The 21,463-nt window shown below is 31.4% G+C and overlaps 1 protein-coding gene across 2 annotated transcripts in view; it reads left to right on the top strand.

The window, feature by feature from the left end:
• Positions 1-8,225: 8,225 nt before the first annotated feature.
• TBPH (TAR DNA-binding protein-43 homolog) overlaps positions 8,226-21,463 on the top strand; it is a 113,424-nt gene continuing 100,186 nt past the window's right edge. For both annotated transcript variants that reach the window (XM_075354011.1, XM_075354004.1), the window contains exons 1-2: positions 8,226-8,715; positions 13,185-13,354. In XM_075354011.1, coding sequence (XP_075210126.1) covers positions 8,472-8,715; positions 13,185-13,354 — 414 coding nt within the window. In that variant the 5' untranslated portion in view covers positions 8,226-8,471. The remainder of the gene's footprint in view (positions 8,716-13,184; positions 13,355-21,463) is intronic.

The following is a 21,463-nucleotide window of genomic DNA, read 5'->3' as shown; positions in this document are numbered from 1 at the left end:
TCAATATTATTTAAATTAAAAAAAAGGAGATGAAGTCTGATTTGAACTAATGTGCCTTCCCTTGTAAGATCAAAATATTTCATTATTTAAAACTTTATTTGGTTATAACTCCAAAACCAATGAAAATAAGTACCACTTATGACCTATCATTGAAAAACTCTCAATGAGGGCTTATTTCTGCAGTTAAGAAAAAGTTCAAAATCCAAATTTTTTGGGATTTTGGGCTTTATTGGGGACTTTTTGGTTCAGTCGATTGCAATCAAAAGGGGAGTCCACAACTAGATGTAACAACAGTCCTAAATCCAAAATTCAACATCCCGCAGTTAATAATTTTTGAGTTATGTGAGATATGTTCATATGTATAGACATGATCCTGAAACTAGTCAAAATGGATTTAGGGATGGTCAAAATATATATTCCGTTGAAATCTGAAAACTGAAATTCTTTACAATCACAATACTTTCTTTACTTCATACAAGGAACTAAAATTAATAAAAGACTAAATATGCAAGAAAACTTTGTTGTATTACATACACTCTTTGCATGTTACAATACTTTAGATAAGACCAGTGGAATGCAATCATCAATTACAATAAAGGTTTTAAAACCAACTAATGTCTCAGCAGGATGTAACAACAGGTGGGAAACTGAAGTGTCTATTAAGTTCAAAAGTTGGCCGTTATGATTCAGCACAAAACAGACAAATTAAAATTACTAAAATAAAAAACAGGAACATTTGTTTGGTCAGTCCTGCTGGCCATCTGAGCATTCGAATGATTTTAACATGGCCAGTACTGTTGGGCAATCGAGCCAGGAGAATCATACCTGTACAAATAATTCCCAGCTGATAGAGAAATGGTGACGGCCAGTACTACTGGCCACCAGACCCCAGAAGACATTTTATAAACAACACAATCGAGTACAAAGGTTTAAACTCTGTCCAAACAGTGAGTTTTACATTGGTTTACACAGAGTTAAACATTTCATTTCTAACTAGTTCTGTTATTTGTGGGCCAAGAAAAATTCCTTCTTCAATATTTATTTTTGGAAATTTCTGCTTTATGAACAAGAATCCTTGACACTCCTTCTTCATAGCTTTTTCAACACTTTTTTTTCAATCCCAGCTTGATGTGAAGGGTAACAAAAATATTTTTCCTGGTTTAACTAGAGACACATAATGTTTTGTTTTTTTTTTCACCAGTAGTTAAGTTTTTGTTTCTTCCACTGTTTACACTACAGAATGCTGATCTCAAGCTTGGCTGTCCCATTCGCAAATAGAAAAAACAATATTTTGTGTATCCAACTATGCTTTTTATAATTCACTTTTTCAATAACAGTGTTTATAACATCATACATTTCTTTCATATTAATTCTGTAACAGATTGATGTAGAAGGATATTTATTACTATTGTAAAGCAGATATGCTTTTAAGCTGTATGTGGAGTAAATGAAAAGGGGCCATTCCTCAGGTTCATGAACTTGTTCTTATTTTAACATAATTACTTGTTGGACTCACTGGATTGTAATTCAAAGTCTGAATCAAGATTGTTTTTTCCATAATGTCTGCTTCTTCATCGCTGTTTTCATGAAGCAAGTTTTCAGCAACCTTGGAAACTGGAATAGGTTTCTGTGAGGTTCAAGTCTGAATAAAATTGCAATGAAGGATAGAATACAGTGTGTTTAGACTTCTTAGAAGTTCCAGACAAATTATTTAAACAGAAATAACAATCGGTTAAGTGATCTTATATGATTCACACAAAACCATAGGGATACCAAATTGCAAGACCTTTTGTTATTAAATATCAAAAAAATAAAAAAAAGAGCAAAGTTTACAAATTTATAAAAAATTTGGTTAAATATGATCATATCTCTTAGCCTTACCATTAAAATGAACAGAAGATTATGATGAAATGCATGAATAAAGTGAAATTAGTATAAAAGTACAATTAGTTATTTAGTTAAATTGACTAATTATACGAAATTAATATATATTTTCAAAAAGTAGATATGTTGATTTTATCAAGTATGTTTTCATAGAAACATTCCCATAATTAAGGGATCAATAGAAGTTTTCTTTAAAAATATGTTGTTTTTTTATCTCAAATTTTACCGAAAGAATCATGGAATTTGTTAAGCAAGTGAATTTTTAATGTCTCATTGAACTGTTTTTTTTTTTTTTTTTTACAATAAAGCAAACTACAAGACAACAATCCAACAGCCAAACTACAGGCTGTTACAGCTGGTACAATTAGTACAACTTACACTAAAGTAAAGGTTTTATTTTCTATTCCTAATTTGCCCATTGCAATCTGTTCAACTTGTAAACAATAAGCAACCCCATGGGGTTGCCATTGTTGCCATGGCACAATGAGATGAGGATATGTATGACATGTAGTCTTGTACAGTCTCGGGCCAACCATTCCTGAGATGTGTGGTAATTGAACACCAACCTTTCTTTTTTCTGTTTAGCCTCTGGAATCACTGTAAAGTATTACTTCAGAGGATGATATGTATGAATGTAAATGAAGTATAGTCTTGTACAATCTCAGGTCAACCGTTCCTGAGATGTGTGGGTTATTGAAACCCAACCACCAAAGAACACTGGTATCCAAGATCTAGTATTAAAATCCATATAAAAGTAACTGCCTTTATTAGGATTTAATTTTAGAATTCTCGACTTCAGAATCAGCTGATTTGTGAGAATGAATTCACCACTAGACCAATTGGGTTGGTTAACCCTAACCATGGGTTACAGTAAAAATTAACAAATTTTTATTATGCTTGTTTCAACTGAACAAAACACTTTCTATAATGAAATTTTGATGTGGCCTACCCAAAACGATATCAGCGAAGAGGATAATGTTTAGATTGTTAAATACCTGCAGAAAAGCTTACTACAATTTTCTAAATACTTTTTTCTACTATATTTGTATTTCTTTTTTCAATTTACATTACACATATGTTGCTCTTGACATAATTCATAGCCATATTTAAAAAAAAGATTTTCATTCCAGCCCATGCTTATCAGCGAAATGAGAAAAGAAGAGGTCAACCCAGCACCACCTTATTTCACTTGACGATTAGTTTTATAACTAATTACTTTTTAGGTAGTACTTTCATTCTATTCTCCTCAGTGGTTGGTTTATAATGAATAGCAATATTCAAATAGCAGCTCCCTAAGTTTGACATAAACATTAAGCATAAAGCATTAAATTAATGGTTCTCTTTCTGTTACAGTTTGTTATACATTGGATTTACTCATTAGGCATTGTATTTGTTTTTCTACTGCTAAAATTTTGCTAATTAAAAAGATCTATTTACTTACAAGTTATGAGTTTTTATTATGAGAACATATGTTCATAGAATTGGAAGGTGTATAAAATACTTCATTCCAGACTACTTGAAAAATAACCTCTTGTAACCAAAAGGTTACTGCTAAACAACACCATTTATTACTGATTAAACAAGTAAATATTTTATAATTCACTCTGCTGCTCAGCTTTTAAGTTAATAGATCTGTGCACAAGAACTAAAGTTACATGCACTTGTTTCACAGACATTCATTACAAATTTTATCTCAGATTTAGTAAGTCAATGTTCACTTTGCTGCCTGATTGGTGAGTACCATCTATTATTCTCATGACTTTTTTTTTAAAACAGAAAAGCCATAAATTACTATGTATGTATTACTATGTACTATGTATGTAATGTACTATGTATCAAACCATGTATGTAAAAAGATAATTTTGTACTAGAATTTATACTCGTAAGTGTAGCCAAGTTGTAAGTGTAGCAAAGGCCTAATCGTGGGAGATTTCAACGCGAGGTCCATGCATTGGGGATCTGTAAGGACTGACAGTTGTAGAAGAACATTAATGGAAACAGCTGCAGTGCTGGACCTTATCTGTCTGAATACTGAGATGTTTTTACAATCAGGCGGGGTGCACAGGATCTATTGTTGACATAACATTTGTGACTTCAGAGCTGACCATGCGTATTGGTAATTGGCAGGTGTGGGAGGGGTTCTCTGGTAGTGACCATCAGCCAGTCATAACGACAATAATGGAGGAAGAATTTGGTGGAGAAGGCCCTCCAACATTCATTGGTTAGAGCACCAAAAACCTGGATCCTGGTGCTTTTACACAGGTACTTGACCTCAGAAGAGTCAGCAAAGGATGCACAACACACAAGAAGGCATCTTGTTTAGTGGATTCAATTGAGGCAGTGTGTGCCAGTCTACTGCGAAGGTATTCCAGAAAGGGGCACTCACCAGTATACTGATGGACCCCTGAAATTGCAGAAAAGAGGAAGGCATGCCACAGGACTAGGAAACTCATGCCGAGAGTGTACCTCCCTGCCCTTAGAGACATCTTTAAAGATAGATATCGTGAATGCAAAAAGAATCTTGTTAGATGCATCCGAGAAGCTAAGAAGAGGACATGAAAGAAACTAATTTTGGAAGTGAAATGGATCCGTGGGGCAGGCCTTACAACATACTGGTAAGGGGGAGCCTTAACCCCCTGTTACTCCTAGAGCCCCTGTTACTCAGGAGATTCACAATATAATAGATGGGCTCTTTCCTGAAGGAGAGGAGCTTAGGATTAATGAGAGGAGTGAACAGGAGCGCCCTCCTCCTTTCACTTTAAAACTTTTGGAGGCATCAACATGATTACTTCTGGCTAAGGATCCGGGTCCGGACTGGCTGCTAAATTCATTGGTCAAGGTGGCGGTTTGGGCTGAGCCAGAGGTTTTTCTTAAGGCTTACAACAGTTTCCTCTGATGGAAGGCGTATTCCCCGAGATATGGAAGCGCCAGTGACTGGTGCTTGTCGTGAAACCTGGAAGAGATCCGGCACTCCCTTCTTCTTACTGGCCGCTGGTAATGATAGATGTGCTGGGTAAGATACGGGAGCGTATGCTCTAGCACAGTCGAGGAGGGGGGTGGGCTCTCGGCTAGTCAGTTTTTTCTTTTGCAGGGGAAGGCCCGTTCTTGATGCTGTGGTGGCGGTGTGTGAAGTGGCTGGTAGAGCTGCAAGAGGGGAACGGCAAGGAATCTCTGCCCTTGTCACTCTAGATGTGAGAAATGCACTTAACTGCATTTATTTCTCACGTCGCCATAATGCAGGCCTTGGAGGAACATGAAGTGCCTTTGTATTTGCAATGAATGGTTCGTTCCTATTTATTGGGGCGCAGGCTTAAGTGCCGGGTGTCAGAAGAAACAGTTCTGTGGAACTTTCATAGAGGAGTGTCTTAGGGGTCGGCACTTGGACCAAATGAATGTGAATAAAAAGAGAGAGGTCATTGACAAAATAAGAGAAGCATACATGATAATAAAAGATTGGATGGCAGGGGTGGGACTGATATTAGCTCCAGATAAGGCAGAGGTGGTAGCAATCTCCACAGCTAAGAAGAGACTGATCCTTAAAGTAATATTAGAGGTTAGGAGAATAGTGTCGAGGGTGGCAATAAAGCACCACCTCGGCATATGGATAGATACCAGGTTAAGATTTAGTACAAAAGCAGTAGAGGTAGCTAATAAAGTCGAGAAGGCTGTGAGATTAATAGCCGGGCTCCTACCTAATACTGGTGGACTGACTACACATTAGAGGAGATTATTAGCAAGAATGACATATGCTACAATGCTGTACAGGGAGGAGCTTTTAGACTGATGTAATGAGATTTGTAAAATATCGTGGAAGACTAGAGTTGGTTCATAGACAATGTTGTTATAACAATTATAATTATAGCAGCATATAGGACAGTCTCTAAGGAGGCAGCTGAAGTCCTGGCTGGTGCAATGGTGATAGATTTGGTTATTTTACGGAACAAGAGGCTCTGGGAGCAGAGGCCCCTGCCATTAAGAGACAAAAAGCGTATAACATCCCAGATAACAGAAGAATTAATGGAGACTTGGCAGGAACAGTGGGACTGAGCCATTAAAGTCAGTGGATCCATCGCTTTATAAGTGATGTCGGGAGTTGATGTAGGAGGACCAGTGGCTTGTTGGGATACAGTTTAACACAGTTCCTGGCGGGTCATGGCGGTTTCAGGATGTATCTGTATAAATACAGTCTGGACCACACAGATAACTGCCTTGATTGCAATGAGGAAGAGACTCCTGACCACGGTGCATTTCCCTTGCCCGTGCTTTGATGAAGAATGCAAGGAGATGTTAAATATGTTAGGCTTGGAAGATATGTTCTATCCAGAGGACGCAAAGCATAATGCTGAAAGGAGTTAAAGAATTTTAAGCAGTTGAGAGCTATGTTAAGAAGGTGATGGATAAGCTACATATTTATAAAGTGTCCTGCCTGGAAATGATACGTTGGAGGTTGCCGGGATGGACAGGACCGCGGCTGAACGCTATGCCCCCCCCCAACCACATGGGGTGGTCCTCTAAGTAATGAGGCAGTGGGCACTTTGCATTTTAATGCCTGACGGAGTAACAATCCCTTTCACCAGACATAATGCTCTCCATCAGCGGTCCCAGGAAAAGCAGGGAAAAAAGTGAAGGCAAAGGGAAATCTAATTTAAAAATTGTGTTTTTGCTTTCTTGTAAAATAATGAGTCTATTGCATTCAATAGTTTACTTCTGGATACAGAAATAATTCCAATTTCTGAAATAACTGTTTCAAAGAGTATGTAGTTTAGGAATTAAGATAGTACAATGATAATTTAACAAACTAGAGCCTTTATTGTTTTAGATATTTGAACAACTATTTTTCCTACCTTGCTTAAAGCAAGGTAGGAAAACATCCAACATGTAACGACAAATTTGTTAAATGAGAATGAATAAACAAGAATTACTCACAAGTTTATGACTTTTTATGATAATCCACTCCAACCAAAAGAAATGTTTGGGTGAAAGTATTTTAGTAGCTATTATTCAGTTCATAGCCATTGGAAAAACAAACTGATTATCATGATTTGAACTATTTAAATAATTATTGGGGTTTGAATCAAAGTTTAAGAAAGCTGATTCAATTTTTTACAGATTGCATAATTTGGATCACGTACAAGTTGGAGAATTGGACCCAGTTTTTCCTAAGTTTGTTGCAAATATTTTACAAAAAGCTAGTTCTATTATGAGAAAAACATTGTCATCAAAATCAATAAGGGAAGGATATCAATAATGAAACTGTAGTCCATACTTTGGATATTGGGTCTTATAAAGAAAAATAAATTATAATAATAACTTTTAAAAACATGATGGAAGTTCCATATTATGTAGTTCATTGGTGTAGACAATTAATGCAAAGATATTGGTGAATGGTGGTACAAATGAATTCAATCAAGATAGTATTTTGGAGAAGATTTTTGCAGTAATTCTGAAAGATCATATCAGGAGTGAAAAAACAAAAACAAGTGAAAATTGATCCATCATTTTGATGTTGAGATATTGATGATCAGATACTTTTTGTGAAAACTCCGCTAATTTGGTCATAAAATGAGTCCTACTAAACTAAGGTGTATGCATCTATTATAATAAAAGAAAGGTGTTGCCAATGAAATTTATACTTAGATAAGCAGCACTTAAATATTGTTGACTCTATAAAATGCGTTGTGCCAAGATATACATTAATAATTTTGCCAGTAATTACTTAGCTGACTGAGCAAAGTAATACGTTTGCATGATGGAATATACCATTTCATCATTACTAGCTGGTGACTTAGAATTAATATGACATTAATCGTGTAATTTTTTATTTTATTATAAAAGATTTTGCCGGCTGGCAATCGAAAGTTCTACATATCGGCTGAATGCGATTAATTAAATCTGTTATAAAATGACATCAATATTAACGGCAGTTCCAATAAAGTATTAACTGTACAATCAATTTTGTTGGTACTTTAATTTAAGTAAGTAAAATTAAAGATTTTGAGTATCTGCCAATTCTTGATATATTTCTCAAGCGTACGTTAAGCATATAACTTACACTCGTCCACATTGTAATGTGTAAATACTTGTTACTTTTATGTTATACAGACATCACTGGATATTTATGAGTTTACTCGATATAATTTTTATATTGATAATATTTGTTTAAAAAGGTATGAAAATTGTGAAATTTGAGGTTCATTATGTATATTTATCTGTATCTGTAATATCAGTTTGTTAATTAATAGAATATTAACGCTTCAGTTAAAGTTAATTCAATGTGCAATATTTTTCACAGTGAAATATAATTCCACAGGCAACACACCTGTGTAACATTAACTTCCTCCTTGTATAATGATGAATCCGCCATGTTGTTATAGTGTAGTGTGGAGTGATTGTGTTGTACGTAGTGTAGATGGGAACTGTGGAATTTGTTTGAAGAAATTTGTCTACTTGAATGTTAGTTTAAACTAAGAATAACGATTTAGTGGAATGAATAGATACTAATAGTTGCTTTAAGCTTATTAAGACGTGTAGGAGAACTTTTATTTCTTGTTTCTGGCATAGCGTGGGTATCGTGTAAAACGTAATTGATGAAAATGAGTTCTTATTTGCAAGTTGCTGAAGATGAAGGCGAGGAACCCATAGAATTACCTTCGGAGGATGATGGTACTTTATTACTGTCGACGCTTTCTGCTCAGTTTCCTGGTACGTGTGGTTTGAAATACAGAAATCCAGAGTCGCGTACTATGCGTGGTGTGAGACTAGTAGATGGCCGATTGCATCCTCCTGATGATGGTTGGGGAAATAACGTTTTTTACTGCGTTTTCCCAAAAGGTAAGCAATTGACTATTACTACAACCGAATTGAGTATATTTTCATGTAGTTGCTAAATTTTTTTTGTTCACCGTGAAAAGTTTTCTCTCGTGTTGTGTAATAATCACAAATGTAGGTTTTAAGCCGATGTAATGAAACATTGATTTTAAAACTATGATTTAATTGTTTAAACAATTTAATAACTTATAAAAAACAATTCAGGAGAGAAATTATAGTATTGCCATAGTTAAGATAATTTTTTTTTTTTAGGATTTGTGTCTTATCCTGTTTGTATTTAGGCGGCTTGTGTATGCGTCTAGTCAGATCACTGACATTTTTCATGCGTTATCACCTGTATGTAACCTTTTTCTTTCTACTCATCTTATTTGAATAGTAATCCCAGTATTTATGATTTGTATATCACATGATTAGTTTGGTAGATTTAATAAATTCTTCGAAAATATGTTCCTACTAAATGACATTCTGTTTAGAAATTTTGATATAGAGTTTATTGAAATAATTGTGGCACTGTGATAATAGGTTTTTCTATTTTGTCCTCAGATAATATAATTAAATTCTGAAATTACTTTTATTTTTGTATTTCTATTGAAACATAGTTGTAAAACTTTACAATTTCAGAATGAAACTGCTTTACATTCTTTTTATTCAGCTCTAGTATTATTTATCAAATTGTTTTGTTCATATCAGTTTTTAACAGCCTAAACGATTTCATTGAAATTGTCAACAAAATAGGGCTATTGTCTTAGGTTATTTAGGTTTAGACAATCGTATTTATATTCTGGTGTTACATTTTCTCTGATATATTTTAATATTTAGTTTTAGATGAAATTTAGTTTTTGTTCAGAAATGGATAATTTTTATGAGTCATTAAAATGGATTTGGCTCTAATGCTATTTAATGTATCATAGTTTTGTTTATCATGAAACAAAATTATTGTCAGCATCTGTGAACACTTAATATGCATAAGTCCATTTAATTCAATAGATTTATTACATGTCAGTGTTAAGTATGTCAACATCATCTTCATTATGCTAAAGATTATTGCTGGAAAGAATATGGATATAATATACAATCCATAAACTTTTTTTCATTAACTTCACAAATTAGGCCTGCATAATGTGTGAACATGTTTTTTAGCTGCATATTTTATCTAAGCCCCAATCTCCTAGTTAAAACTATTGTCATATAGTTGCTTGACTGTCTTGTTCTACTGATTTAGCAAAGTTATCAAAGTTGTGTCATAATGAAACTCCATGTTTGAGAAATACTTTCATTTAATTGTTCCTTTTTTCTCTCCTTAGTTTTGTCTTTTTTTAATACATATTTTTTCCCTGTTACAGGATGCTTTTTCCTATTTCATTTTATTTCTCCATCACACATTTATTTAAGCCGCTAACAGTTATGCTCTTCCCAGGCTTAACTTTCATTCTTTTCTTTGGTTTTGGGTGTCCAGACTTGTTATTTTTCTCTCTACTTATAACAGTTATTGAAAGAACACAAATTGTTCACATTAACAATCTTTTCAAGTAATATATGTTCATCTAAGGTTACATTCTCGTATGTTTTGTAGACATTAAATTTGACTAACCTAACCTAACCTTTCCCACAACCATTTCAATTTAATCTAATGGTCTTGAAATCACCTTTAAGGTAAGAACCAAAAAACTCTAGATAGCAAGATAAGGCTTTTTTTAAATTGCTCAAACTCAGATTATTATCTATTAATTAAATTATAGTAATTTTCAATTATACTTTGCACTGAAAGCTGTTAAAAAAGAAAAAATAATCAATTTATCATTTTACATTTATGAACTTGAAAATGGATTTTATGTTAACTGATTTGAATTAATTGAAACTTTTAAAACACCTGCATAAATTTGGAAAATCTTTAAAAATTACTGGAATAAAATCTTAAGTAAATGTAGGAACAAAAGAACAGATATTTGGGATATACCTATGTGCCAGCAACAAAATTCTTTAAAGTAAAAAAAAAATTGAAACTATTTTAAAATGATGTGACATCATAATTTGTTTTAAATATTTGATGATTTCCTTCCTTAATTGCCATTTTAACCCTAGGAATCTCATATGAGTCCCTGTTCTAGTGCAAACAGTAATGTAAATATAGTGGAATTTCCCCCACAACTACCTACCTACCTACTTACTGCCCAAAACATCACCAACTGACATATTGAGTTTTGTACCTTTCAGGTGAGGTAAAGTTTATCTCATGAGAAAAAATTAAATTCATATTTTTTTGAAATAAAAACATCTCCAGCTGTAACAAATTAAGTAGTTGGTTTGAAGTGTCAAATTAAGTTTAAATAAGGAAGTTTTAAAAATTTCACTGTAATATTTTAAAGAAATTTTTTTAGCAACAAAATTGGCAGAAATTAGTATATTGTAAATTTTTGGTAGATTTATTATTTTTCTACCCCTGCATGATTTAACTTCTGAAAATACAGACAAAGATTCTTGGTTTTTGTAAATGTCTGTTTACTCTTGTAGTAAGTTTTGTTATCAAGGAAATGGTTTTATCTTGTCAGATTAAATATTACATGCTTCAGTGTGAAGGGAAATTTTAATCTAAGTTTAAAGTAATCTGATTAGTCTCATAACCACTAATTTCTTTATGCTACATGTAACTAGATGTTAGATATTTATTACTGATAAATAATTATGTATTATGGACTGCCTTTTCAATGAAAACATGCTTTGAGTCCAGCAGATCCAGTTCTGTCATTTGTAAAATGTTATCGTCTTTCAAGTATAGATTGGCAGAAGTTTTTTTGCAGATAGTACAATTGTGGAGATTCTTCGTTGTTTATTCTGAATATTCCCTTTTTTCATTATGAAGTTTAGCAATTACTGTCACTGCTTATTTTTTAGATTTTATCATTGGAAACTTTTATCACCCTTTTTATTTCTTGTGTTATTTTAATTTGAGTTTGATTTATTGAAACTGTTGCATAAATTGTTTTATGGACAAGTTTATCATTAGTATGTAAAGACTTAGTTTTTTTTTTAAAGAAGCCACTACAATTGCAATTTATTTTCTTAGTGTAGTTTGTTTCATAATGTAGAAGGTTCAATGTGTCATGGGACTGGACTTTATTATGTGGTTGTTCATATATACTACTCAGAATAAGCAGATCATACAAGCTAATTTTTGTCTATTATTTTCATTATGTCCTAATTAGAATATTCTCTCATGCCTGTAATTTAAGATTTTTTCCCTATATTTATTTTTGAAGCTCTAGTTTGGGGTCTTTTCTGCTTTCCCCCACGATTGTTTTTTTTATATTACGTATTAGTAATTGCTTGTGTTATAATTATACAGTATTTGGAGGTATTTGCAGAGGAATTATAATTAACCAAACCTAACTTTCTTTTTCCTGTTTGCCCTCTTGGGAATTACCGTCTGATATTACTTCAGATGATAAATGAGGATGATATCTAAGTGAAGTGCAGTCTAGTACAGTCTCAGGTTGACCGTTTCTGAAATGTGTGGTTAATTGAAACCCAACCATCACTGATATTCACGATCTAGTATTCAAATCTGTATGAAAGTAACTGCCTTCACCAGGACTTGAATGCTGTAACTCTCAACTTCCAAATAAGCTGATTTGCGAAGACGCGTTCACCACTAGACCAACCTGGTGGGTCAACCAAAAACTTAACCCATGCACGTTAGTCAAGTTAGCACGCGTAGGCTAAGTTTGGTTAGATTATATTTATAATTGTAAGCATATAATTATAGCATGAGCAAAATTACTAATATGTAATGTAAAAAAAAAAAACATTGTGGGAGAAAACAGAAAACACCTCCCTAGTTTGTCAGCTAACATAAATGATACTTTGTGTTCATCAAAATTTTCCAATTTTAGTCGTAAGTTTTTATTAACTTAAATTGTATATATCCATTAAAAAATTCTATTTCAAAATTTGTCATATCCTTTTCGTTAAAGCTCTTCTGTATGGTGGTTAGTATATTTATTTTATTACTTGCTCTGTATTTGTTTTATTGTTAATTAAAATTAAATATTTGTAAATAAAACAATATATTGGAAAAAAAAGAAATACATAAAATTAAAAACTTGAAATAATGTCGCTTTAACAATAAATTTTTTTTATTCCAGTACACATACAATATATTAGAACATTGAAATTTTGAAAATTGCTTGGATACACACATCCTTAGAAGTGGTATGAAAATGTCCTTTTCTTGTTCTGCTTATTACAAAGATATGAGCAATGCAAAGTAAAATTTAACTTAACGTAATTATAGTTGGTCATAAAGTTCAAATAATTGTATTGACATGGACATTAATTTACTCATGCTTACACCCCTTTTTTATGTAGCCTACTTGTCACAAAATTTATGAATGCATTTTAATCAGTTGCCTAGAGCATAAGAATGATCTTATTAAAAAAAAATTATTATCGGATACTTTATTTATGCTTTTCAGAAAACAAAAGAAAGTCTGATGACCATTTGGAAAATTCTACAGCAAAAACAAAAAGGATGGAAACAAAAATGAAGTGCACAGATTTGATTATTCTTGGATTGCCGTGGAAAACTTCTGAACAGCAGTTGAGAGAATATTTTGAGTCATTTGGTGAAGTTTTAATGGCACAGGTAGGCTGTTTATGTTGTACTTTGTTAAGGGAATCATAAGGGAATCACAAGAGGTTTATTTAATTTTTGTATTGTGATCTTTAATTTGTCGTGATAACATGTACTAAAACGTAATTACTCTAACAATATTTACATTTCTTAACAATTGAATAACATCATAAATATAATTTTGTTTTATGAATTGCTAAAACAGAATTATTCCTGAGTCTCTTGTAGGTGGCCTACTCCTTCAATATTAAATTAAATATGTTTAGTAATTTAAAGTTTCACTTATTTAGAACAGTCATTAGACCTGCAAAAGATTTATTTCAGTTGTGGAGTAAATTTAATCTATCATCGTAAATACACTTTACACATTTTTAACAGAAAAGACACCATTAAAAAGTCTTTTCTGTAATTTAAATTTACTCTTTCTGTAAATAAACATTTAGCCTTCCTAAATTTGAAACCTAAGCAAGTACTATATTGGTCAAACTCTCACATTGCTTGGTATGAAAGGCAGGTTCTACTTTAAGAAATATCATTTTCTAAATTTCCTGATTGTGAAAAAAAGTTTCTAAGCCAGTTATGTGTAGAAGAAAAAATATATTACACTATGTGGCAGTAGTATTACTTTGCCTGAGTGTGTTAAAATTCAACTTGCAGCTTAGTATTTTGACCTTTTCCATTTTTGGGTTTATACTGGTTTTTCTTTTACCACTAATAATACAGGTCAACAGTAAAAAAAAATTTAGAACCGAGGTAAAATTAGGTGAATAAGAATGTGTTTTTTATGCTGAATCTTAAAATGAAATCAGTTTTTCTTTTATCACCCTCAGATTTTTAGTTATGATCTTTTAAAATATTGAGAAACTTCTCAGATTCATGAGATGAATCTCAGATTCATGAGATGAATCACAGATTCATGAGATGAATCACAGATTCATGAGATGAATCACAGATTCATCTCATAAATACAAGAATTCTCGGCAAATACAAGTCTAGGTTGCTCAGTTCTGCTTGTGTGATAAAGTGAGAGTTCAGTGTTTGATTCTTCTGGAATGTAATTAATATCTATTGAAGTTGATTATTCATCGACTAAGCGTTGTAGGGAATCAGAAATTTCTTCCAAGAAATTGGAGCAATCTGAATCTGTAAATCAACACCATGAAGTACTGGTCTCAAAGCTGAATGGAGATTTGGGTATTCAATACTGCTTTTATTGTTGGAATTGAAACCAGTTGCATTTGTTGCAGAAAAATTGCAGTCATCATAATGGTTAGTAGGAATCTTCAGTAACAATCTTCTTCATTGCCAAATCATAGGTTCACCAAAAGGCTAATGCTCTTTCTTTCCTTAAATGCTTTTCTTTAACCACTGGGTTAGTTTAATTTAGCAATTAATGATTGCTACATGTGGAGCCCAGGATTTATCTTGCCTCCCAAGGGACAGTCAAATGTCTATGTTCAATAACATAATAAAAAAAGTTGTTTTGCCATATAAATTTTTCACTAAATTTATGACACCGCTTATGAAACAATCTTTGTAATGTGTGTGTGATAAAAACCACTACCACAACTAAACAACACAGCAACTCATACTAATAGCTGAATTCATTCTGAAGAAAATTTCATTACGTTGAATTACTTATTACTTGATTTCTACATCTCTCTACTTGACTGGCTTGACATGAAATGACATCATTTGACGGTTATGTGTCAGATATAGGTCTACAGCATTGCATCACAATATAAATCAGATTTGAATAAGCAAAATTACAGAAGTACTAACTTATTTGTATTGTTTATGCTGTGAATGATGGAAAAAATAAATTTAAGGGGTTGTACCGTAAGAATGTTATGTGATGGGTTGTTTCGGAATATATATTCAGTGTGCGTTTCTTTCTCTCTCGCTTTGTGTGTTAATACTAGTTCGTTATATCGTCTAGTTCTACTCGTCAGTGTTTCGTGATTTCACCGTTCTCTATGTTTTGTTTTGCCTCGTTTCGTTAAGTTAATCTTCAAATTCTGTAGATTACATCTCCGTTGAAAGCGGTTCAATTACTACAAACCAGCCAATTCTATCGACGCTGAATCTTCTCCAGCTGCTTATTGCAATTTTATCGATTCAGAATCTCTCCAAACTCGTTACTACATATCTGAGACGCTCCGTACCTTCCAACTTTTATTCACAAATTGTTATCTCTGTTATTTCTGATTCGCCATTGTAGCCTACGCCAAGGATAATATATGTGTACTTTAATTTCACGAGCTCATCTTTTACAAATATTTATGTGTGATAAAGGCAAGTTCAAATTATTCATTATTATTTATATTAAACAATTTAGTAAAATCAGTGAAATACTCAATTTATTGTACATTATGTATTTGAAATTCAAGATTGACTTATACAATCATTTCTTCATTCAAGTATGGTCACACGAGGTGGCCTAGATAAAGGTTATGTTATTATTTTTCATGTTTAACATATTTTATGTGCTATTAATGCCAACTATCGTTATTATCAAATAAATCTATTTGTAATTAAATACTACTTCAGAATTATAAAACATATGTGTGACATATTTCATATATTATTATTGATAACTATTATTAATAATATTCATGTTAATCAAAAGTCTATGTTCAAAAGTCAGTTACTGAGGGTAAATTACCTTTACTTGAAATTTTTTTAAAATACTGACTATCATTTAATTTAATTTAATTTGTTAATCGCAGAGATTAATTCTAATCTAATTCATGTGCTGAATTCATATTACGTTTCTTATTTTAATCTAATAATTATAATTCCTGAGGTAAAGTCGTAATTGTGGACTTCTCTGTAATTTAATATTGTAATTTGTTCTAGTAATATTTATTGTTTTTGTATTCCATCCTGTAGTTTGATTAATAATGTATTTAATTATTTATACGGTTTTTAGCCACGTATTTTAATGCAATATTTTCAAAATGATTATTTGAAACATGTATATTTATGTATTTGTCACTTATTGTTATAATTAATATGTTGTTTCAGCCGATATTATTCGCATAAATTCTGTATAGACTTAAGTTTGTCTTGTAATTTCATTTAATTTTTTTTAATTATATGTTTGTAAAAAAAAAAAAGGTAATTTATGTTCTTTTGTTTTTCAGGCTATGTTCAATTGTAGATTTTCAAATTGATTATTTTGATAAGTGTATATTTATGTATTTGTCCTGTATTATTATTGCTGATTTCAGCTGATATTTCTTGTATAATTTCCGTATAGAATTAAGTTATGTTTTATTTCATCATTTCTTTTAATTTTTTAAGGTTATGATTTTAACATAAGGTTAAGTTGTTTTTTTCTAATTAAAGTCCAATTTCTTTTGGCAAATACGAGCTGTGTGTCATTTTATTTTTTGTTAACTTTACCCAACAATGTTTGTCAGCTAAATATTATGCTGTAAATTATATTTATCCCACTATGTCCAGAGGAGGAATCTTATTGCACTTAACTGTTATGTATGTTTGTTTGATTACTTCTTTAGCTTCACAGATTCAATCAGTTACAATCGAATTTTGGGTTAACAGGTCTTTGGTCTGGAACTAACATAGGCTATCTTAAGTTGTGCTGTCTAGAAGGGGGTGCTACATTAAAGAGACAAAATTAACAAATTTTGCTATTCACAAATTTTTAATGATATTATTCCATAACATGACACAAAAGAAACAGATTTTGCTTATTGAAATTATTTTTAAAAAATCATTGTTTTGGAGATATCTCATTAAAAGGCAGCAGTAATTCATTGTGGCTAGAAAATACATGCATGTAACTTATGTACAACATTTCTTAAAAAAACTTTCATCAGAATCGTATCTAGATGGCCACTGTAGTTGTAAAGTTAGGGAAACAATAAAAAAAAAACTAAAATAAAATAATTAATAAAAAACAAAAACCGTACTAAATTGTACACTTTTTCCTAGAATGCTTGTGAAAATTAACAGTACATACCTGAACTAGTTTTCCTTTCTTTTCTTATAGCCTTTTTTCAAGATACAATAAGGTAGTAAGCAATGTGAAATTTAATCTACATTTTATGTTGTCAGGTGCTGTGTAGACTATGATATGGTGCTTTTAGTGGTCTCCACTATTAAGACTAACAGGCACCTGAATACTATATAAAATGTAGAAGTAATATTAAATTTCACATTACTGACTAAATTACTGAATTTTGAAAAATGCCCTGTAAGAAAAAAGAAAAACTTGTTCAACAATTTTTTGTTTTTCATTATTCTAGGTAGATGTGTATGATTATTAGTTTGGTTTTTGTGTTTTAATAATTATTTTACCAATATTTCAGTATTTACAATACTATTGAAAATGCGAGAAGAAAATAATGGGAGGTGGAATATTTCTTGAATTGATTAAGGGTAGAGTAAATAATTAATGGTTATTGAATTATATTTTTATTTAGCATGTGTACCGCTGGATCGGCTACATGATATTATTATTTATATATTACGATTGATGATAAAACTGCATTAATGAAATTACAATATTAATTCATTAAGTATTTTGCCTTGCCGTTGTAGTTTACCTTTTTTATTATAATGGTTGGAAACTTCTCTTCTGTGTAATTTGATACTCTTATGTAGTGACATCTTTGTAGCGGGGTAAGGCTAGTGTTCACCCTTTCTACTTCCTTCTCGACATCATCTGTATTGATATTTTGTGTTCAAAGTGTGTAAATATATAGTTCATGAATTTATTCAAAAGATCATGAATAAATAACAACTAGCTAATGTAATGATGCATTTTTTTTATTCAAGTTTCATTGCTGTTTGAAAAACTGTTAAATTTTGATACCAGTATACCGAATTTATTCTCCATCACTCTTCTTGGATAATGTAATCTGTAGTTGATGTATAGTTTTGACATTTAGATCAGTTTATTATACTGCTGCCTGACATGGCTTGTAATGAGAATGTTTCATCTGCTACAAATTCAAAAGAAAAGTTTTATTATTGTGATATAATTGCAAACATTTTGTATGTTATACGACTTAAAATTCAAAATACAACCTTCTTTTTACATCAGCTGAGAAAACTCATTGTCAGTATTAACAATACCCATTATTGCACTAAAGTAATCCTTATAATTGTTAATACAATGAACCTGAATTTGTGGATTTTTGGGTGTAAATATACTTCTCATACCTAAAAAATATACCTAAAAGATAGTAAAGGTTCCATTTTATATTAGAACTCGTATACCTAATAATTTATAACATCATTTATAGGATTGAAAGGATTCTTCAATGTGTTTACAAAAGAACCCCGTTTCAATTACTATTTAAACAATATATAAATATTACTTGTGTGACTATATAAACTATTTTTTTTTCTTTTGCATAAAGAAGTTTTCTTTTGGTGTTTACTGCACTTCAATATTTGCACCATTCATTGCCCTGCAAATGTCCATACGGTATTTGCCATCTTCCCATGTACTCACCAGCATTTTGAGTGTAATGCTAATGCTGCAACAATCCTCACCCGTAGATGGTTGATGTCATGGGTTTTCTCCTAATAAACAATGTATATTACTGACAGCTACTGCCTAGTAGTGATTACTACAGACAGCCTGCCTGGTGTCTTCTCCTTTGAGACACTGCCTGATTCCTTAAACTGATTAAACCACTAAACTGATTAATTCTTAAATTTATCATTAAACTGATAGTTACGCTGAACTGTGTTGTCGATCTTGTTTTGGTGTGGTGTTTTCATGACTGAGCATGAGACTTTCGACTGGATATACAGAGATCACATAGTGTTGCCATTCATGATGAAAAACTTACTTATGAACATTTTAATAATAAATATGAAAATGGATGCTTTTAATTCCATTATTTCATTATGATCATTTGGAACCAAGGAGTTCTTTTATAAACATCTTTTATTTTATTATGAGGTGTTTATTTTAAACATCCAATATTTTATTGTAAAATGAATTTTACCATGTTTAGGAGCAACCTAGTAAAGTTATTTTACATACTTCATTTTAGCAATCCCAGATGCTAGAGAGACAAGTGTCCACTATGAATTTGAGTAGGATTTACAGTAAACAATTCAATTTTAAAATGATTATTTACCTTCCATATCATGTTGCCATTTACTCTAATGCGTACCAAAAAATATCTAATTGCGATGAAACCAGTTTATTTTTTGAGCTTTATCAAACAAAACACTCAGGAATGAAAAGTATATTGGAGGCAAATAGTCCAAAGAAAGACTATTCTGATGTGAGGTTTTTGCGAATGGCATGGTTGCTTAAAACACGGGTAATAGGAAATCTTCATTATTGGAAACACATTCTGCAGTCGCTAGTTGCCAATATGGATTCATTTTCATCTGTTAAAGAACTGACGCATAAATTGTTCTGGATGCACTAAGGTGGCTCTCTACATCATACAAACAAATTATAAATAACTGTGTTAAAAATATGTTAAGCTGGTTTCTGTATACCGATGTTAAGCTGGAAACCAACCGATAATGATATGTTCCCATTACATGCACTTTGAGCAGTACAACAATATTGTGTGAAGTTGAATTTCAATTACATAGAAAGTGGTCAGACATCGGTTCATGCTGAAGACTACACGGGTATTGATAGTGATTTGATAACCAAAGAGGGATTTCACACTGTTGACAAAATTATTTTTTCTGAAACTAGCAAGATTACCAAAGTTCAGAAGAAGAAGGACACTGAGAGGACACACAAAATAAAATCAACAGTTTTGGAGAAGCATTGGGTATGGTAACATAGCTGAAAGAATTTGCGATGCATATAAATGGCGATGAATTGCGACAGAATATGTTAACTGCTAGAAATAATATTGAAAACGAAAGCTCCAAGAGTAAATTATTGAAACAGAAAACTGTTCTTGATTATTTTAGAAAATGATTTTATTTTAGAATTAGTGTTAGATCATGTTGTGTGAATAAGTGAATTTTTTCTATTAACTTGTATTACTGAAATATATACTTGAAGTGAAGTGTGTAGTTTATTGGAAATGAAAGTTCCAAGCGTAAGTTATTGAAATGAAACTGTACTGGATTATTTTAGAAAATGATTTTATTTTATTTTTAGGCGAAGTATATGTCTTCTAATTAAACATAACTTAAATGAAAAATTACTAACCTGTAAAAATAAAAAAACGCCCTCTTTTAGTTTAACTGAACAATTTTTGAAAATTAGTGTTTAATGTTCGCTAAATGCAATATAATTTCTGGATTGTCCCAAATATTTATCCTTGTGTAACTTCATTTTACATTTGTATAATTCATAGCACAGAATCCAACAATAAATTAGCTTGAGTCTTTAACATATGCGAGACGGAAACCTCTTCAAAATGGAATTTTTATGTGGCTCTGTCAGGTTCCATTTTGGGAGGGGGTTTACTGTAGTAATAATTACAGGACACCTAATCTTCAAGAAAGATTGTAACACTACTTGAGCAAAAAATAACATTAATAGAATTTCTTTTCACCTGTATTTCACTATTAAAGATGTTATAGGAATAACATTAACCCTAATAATCTTTACAATAATAATAAATTTAATAAATCCATTCTTAACTGTAAATTCAGAGTATAAGTATCATTTACACATTGAACCAGAATGATATTTCTTTTTGCATATGCAATTTTTTAATAGATTCCTAGAAAATTAGGTGGTTAGTAATGCTAATTTTATCAATTTTAACTTTAATTCTCAATTTATTAAACATAAATTGCAAACAAATTTATTTTGCTTAATCAAATTTTGTCAATTATAGTAGATATATTTATTTTACTAACATGAATTGGTGCATGCCCAGTAGAAGACCCATGTAATATTAGGACAAATCCTGGCAATAATTTTCACCAGATATTTTATTATAAATCATTAATAACAAAATTATGAGATTATGAATAAAAGAAAATTAGCACTTAGCACTGTTACTTGAAATCATACAAAATTAATTTTGTAATTTAAAAATTTATAATTTACTAAAAAAAAAAAAAAAAACAGAAAAATAATTAAAAATATAAAATGTGTATGTGTATTTATATGTATTCTGGATATAAAATGTCTATTCTGGTGTG

The sequence above is a fragment of the Lycorma delicatula genome, chromosome 1 (genome assembly GCF_047948215.1).
Source record: "Lycorma delicatula isolate Av1 chromosome 1, ASM4794821v1, whole genome shotgun sequence".
Taxonomy (NCBI): Eukaryota; Metazoa; Arthropoda; class Insecta; order Hemiptera; family Fulgoridae; genus Lycorma; species Lycorma delicatula.
Note: the sequence above shows the minus strand (reverse complement) of the source record. Positions and strands in the feature narration are given on the sequence as shown.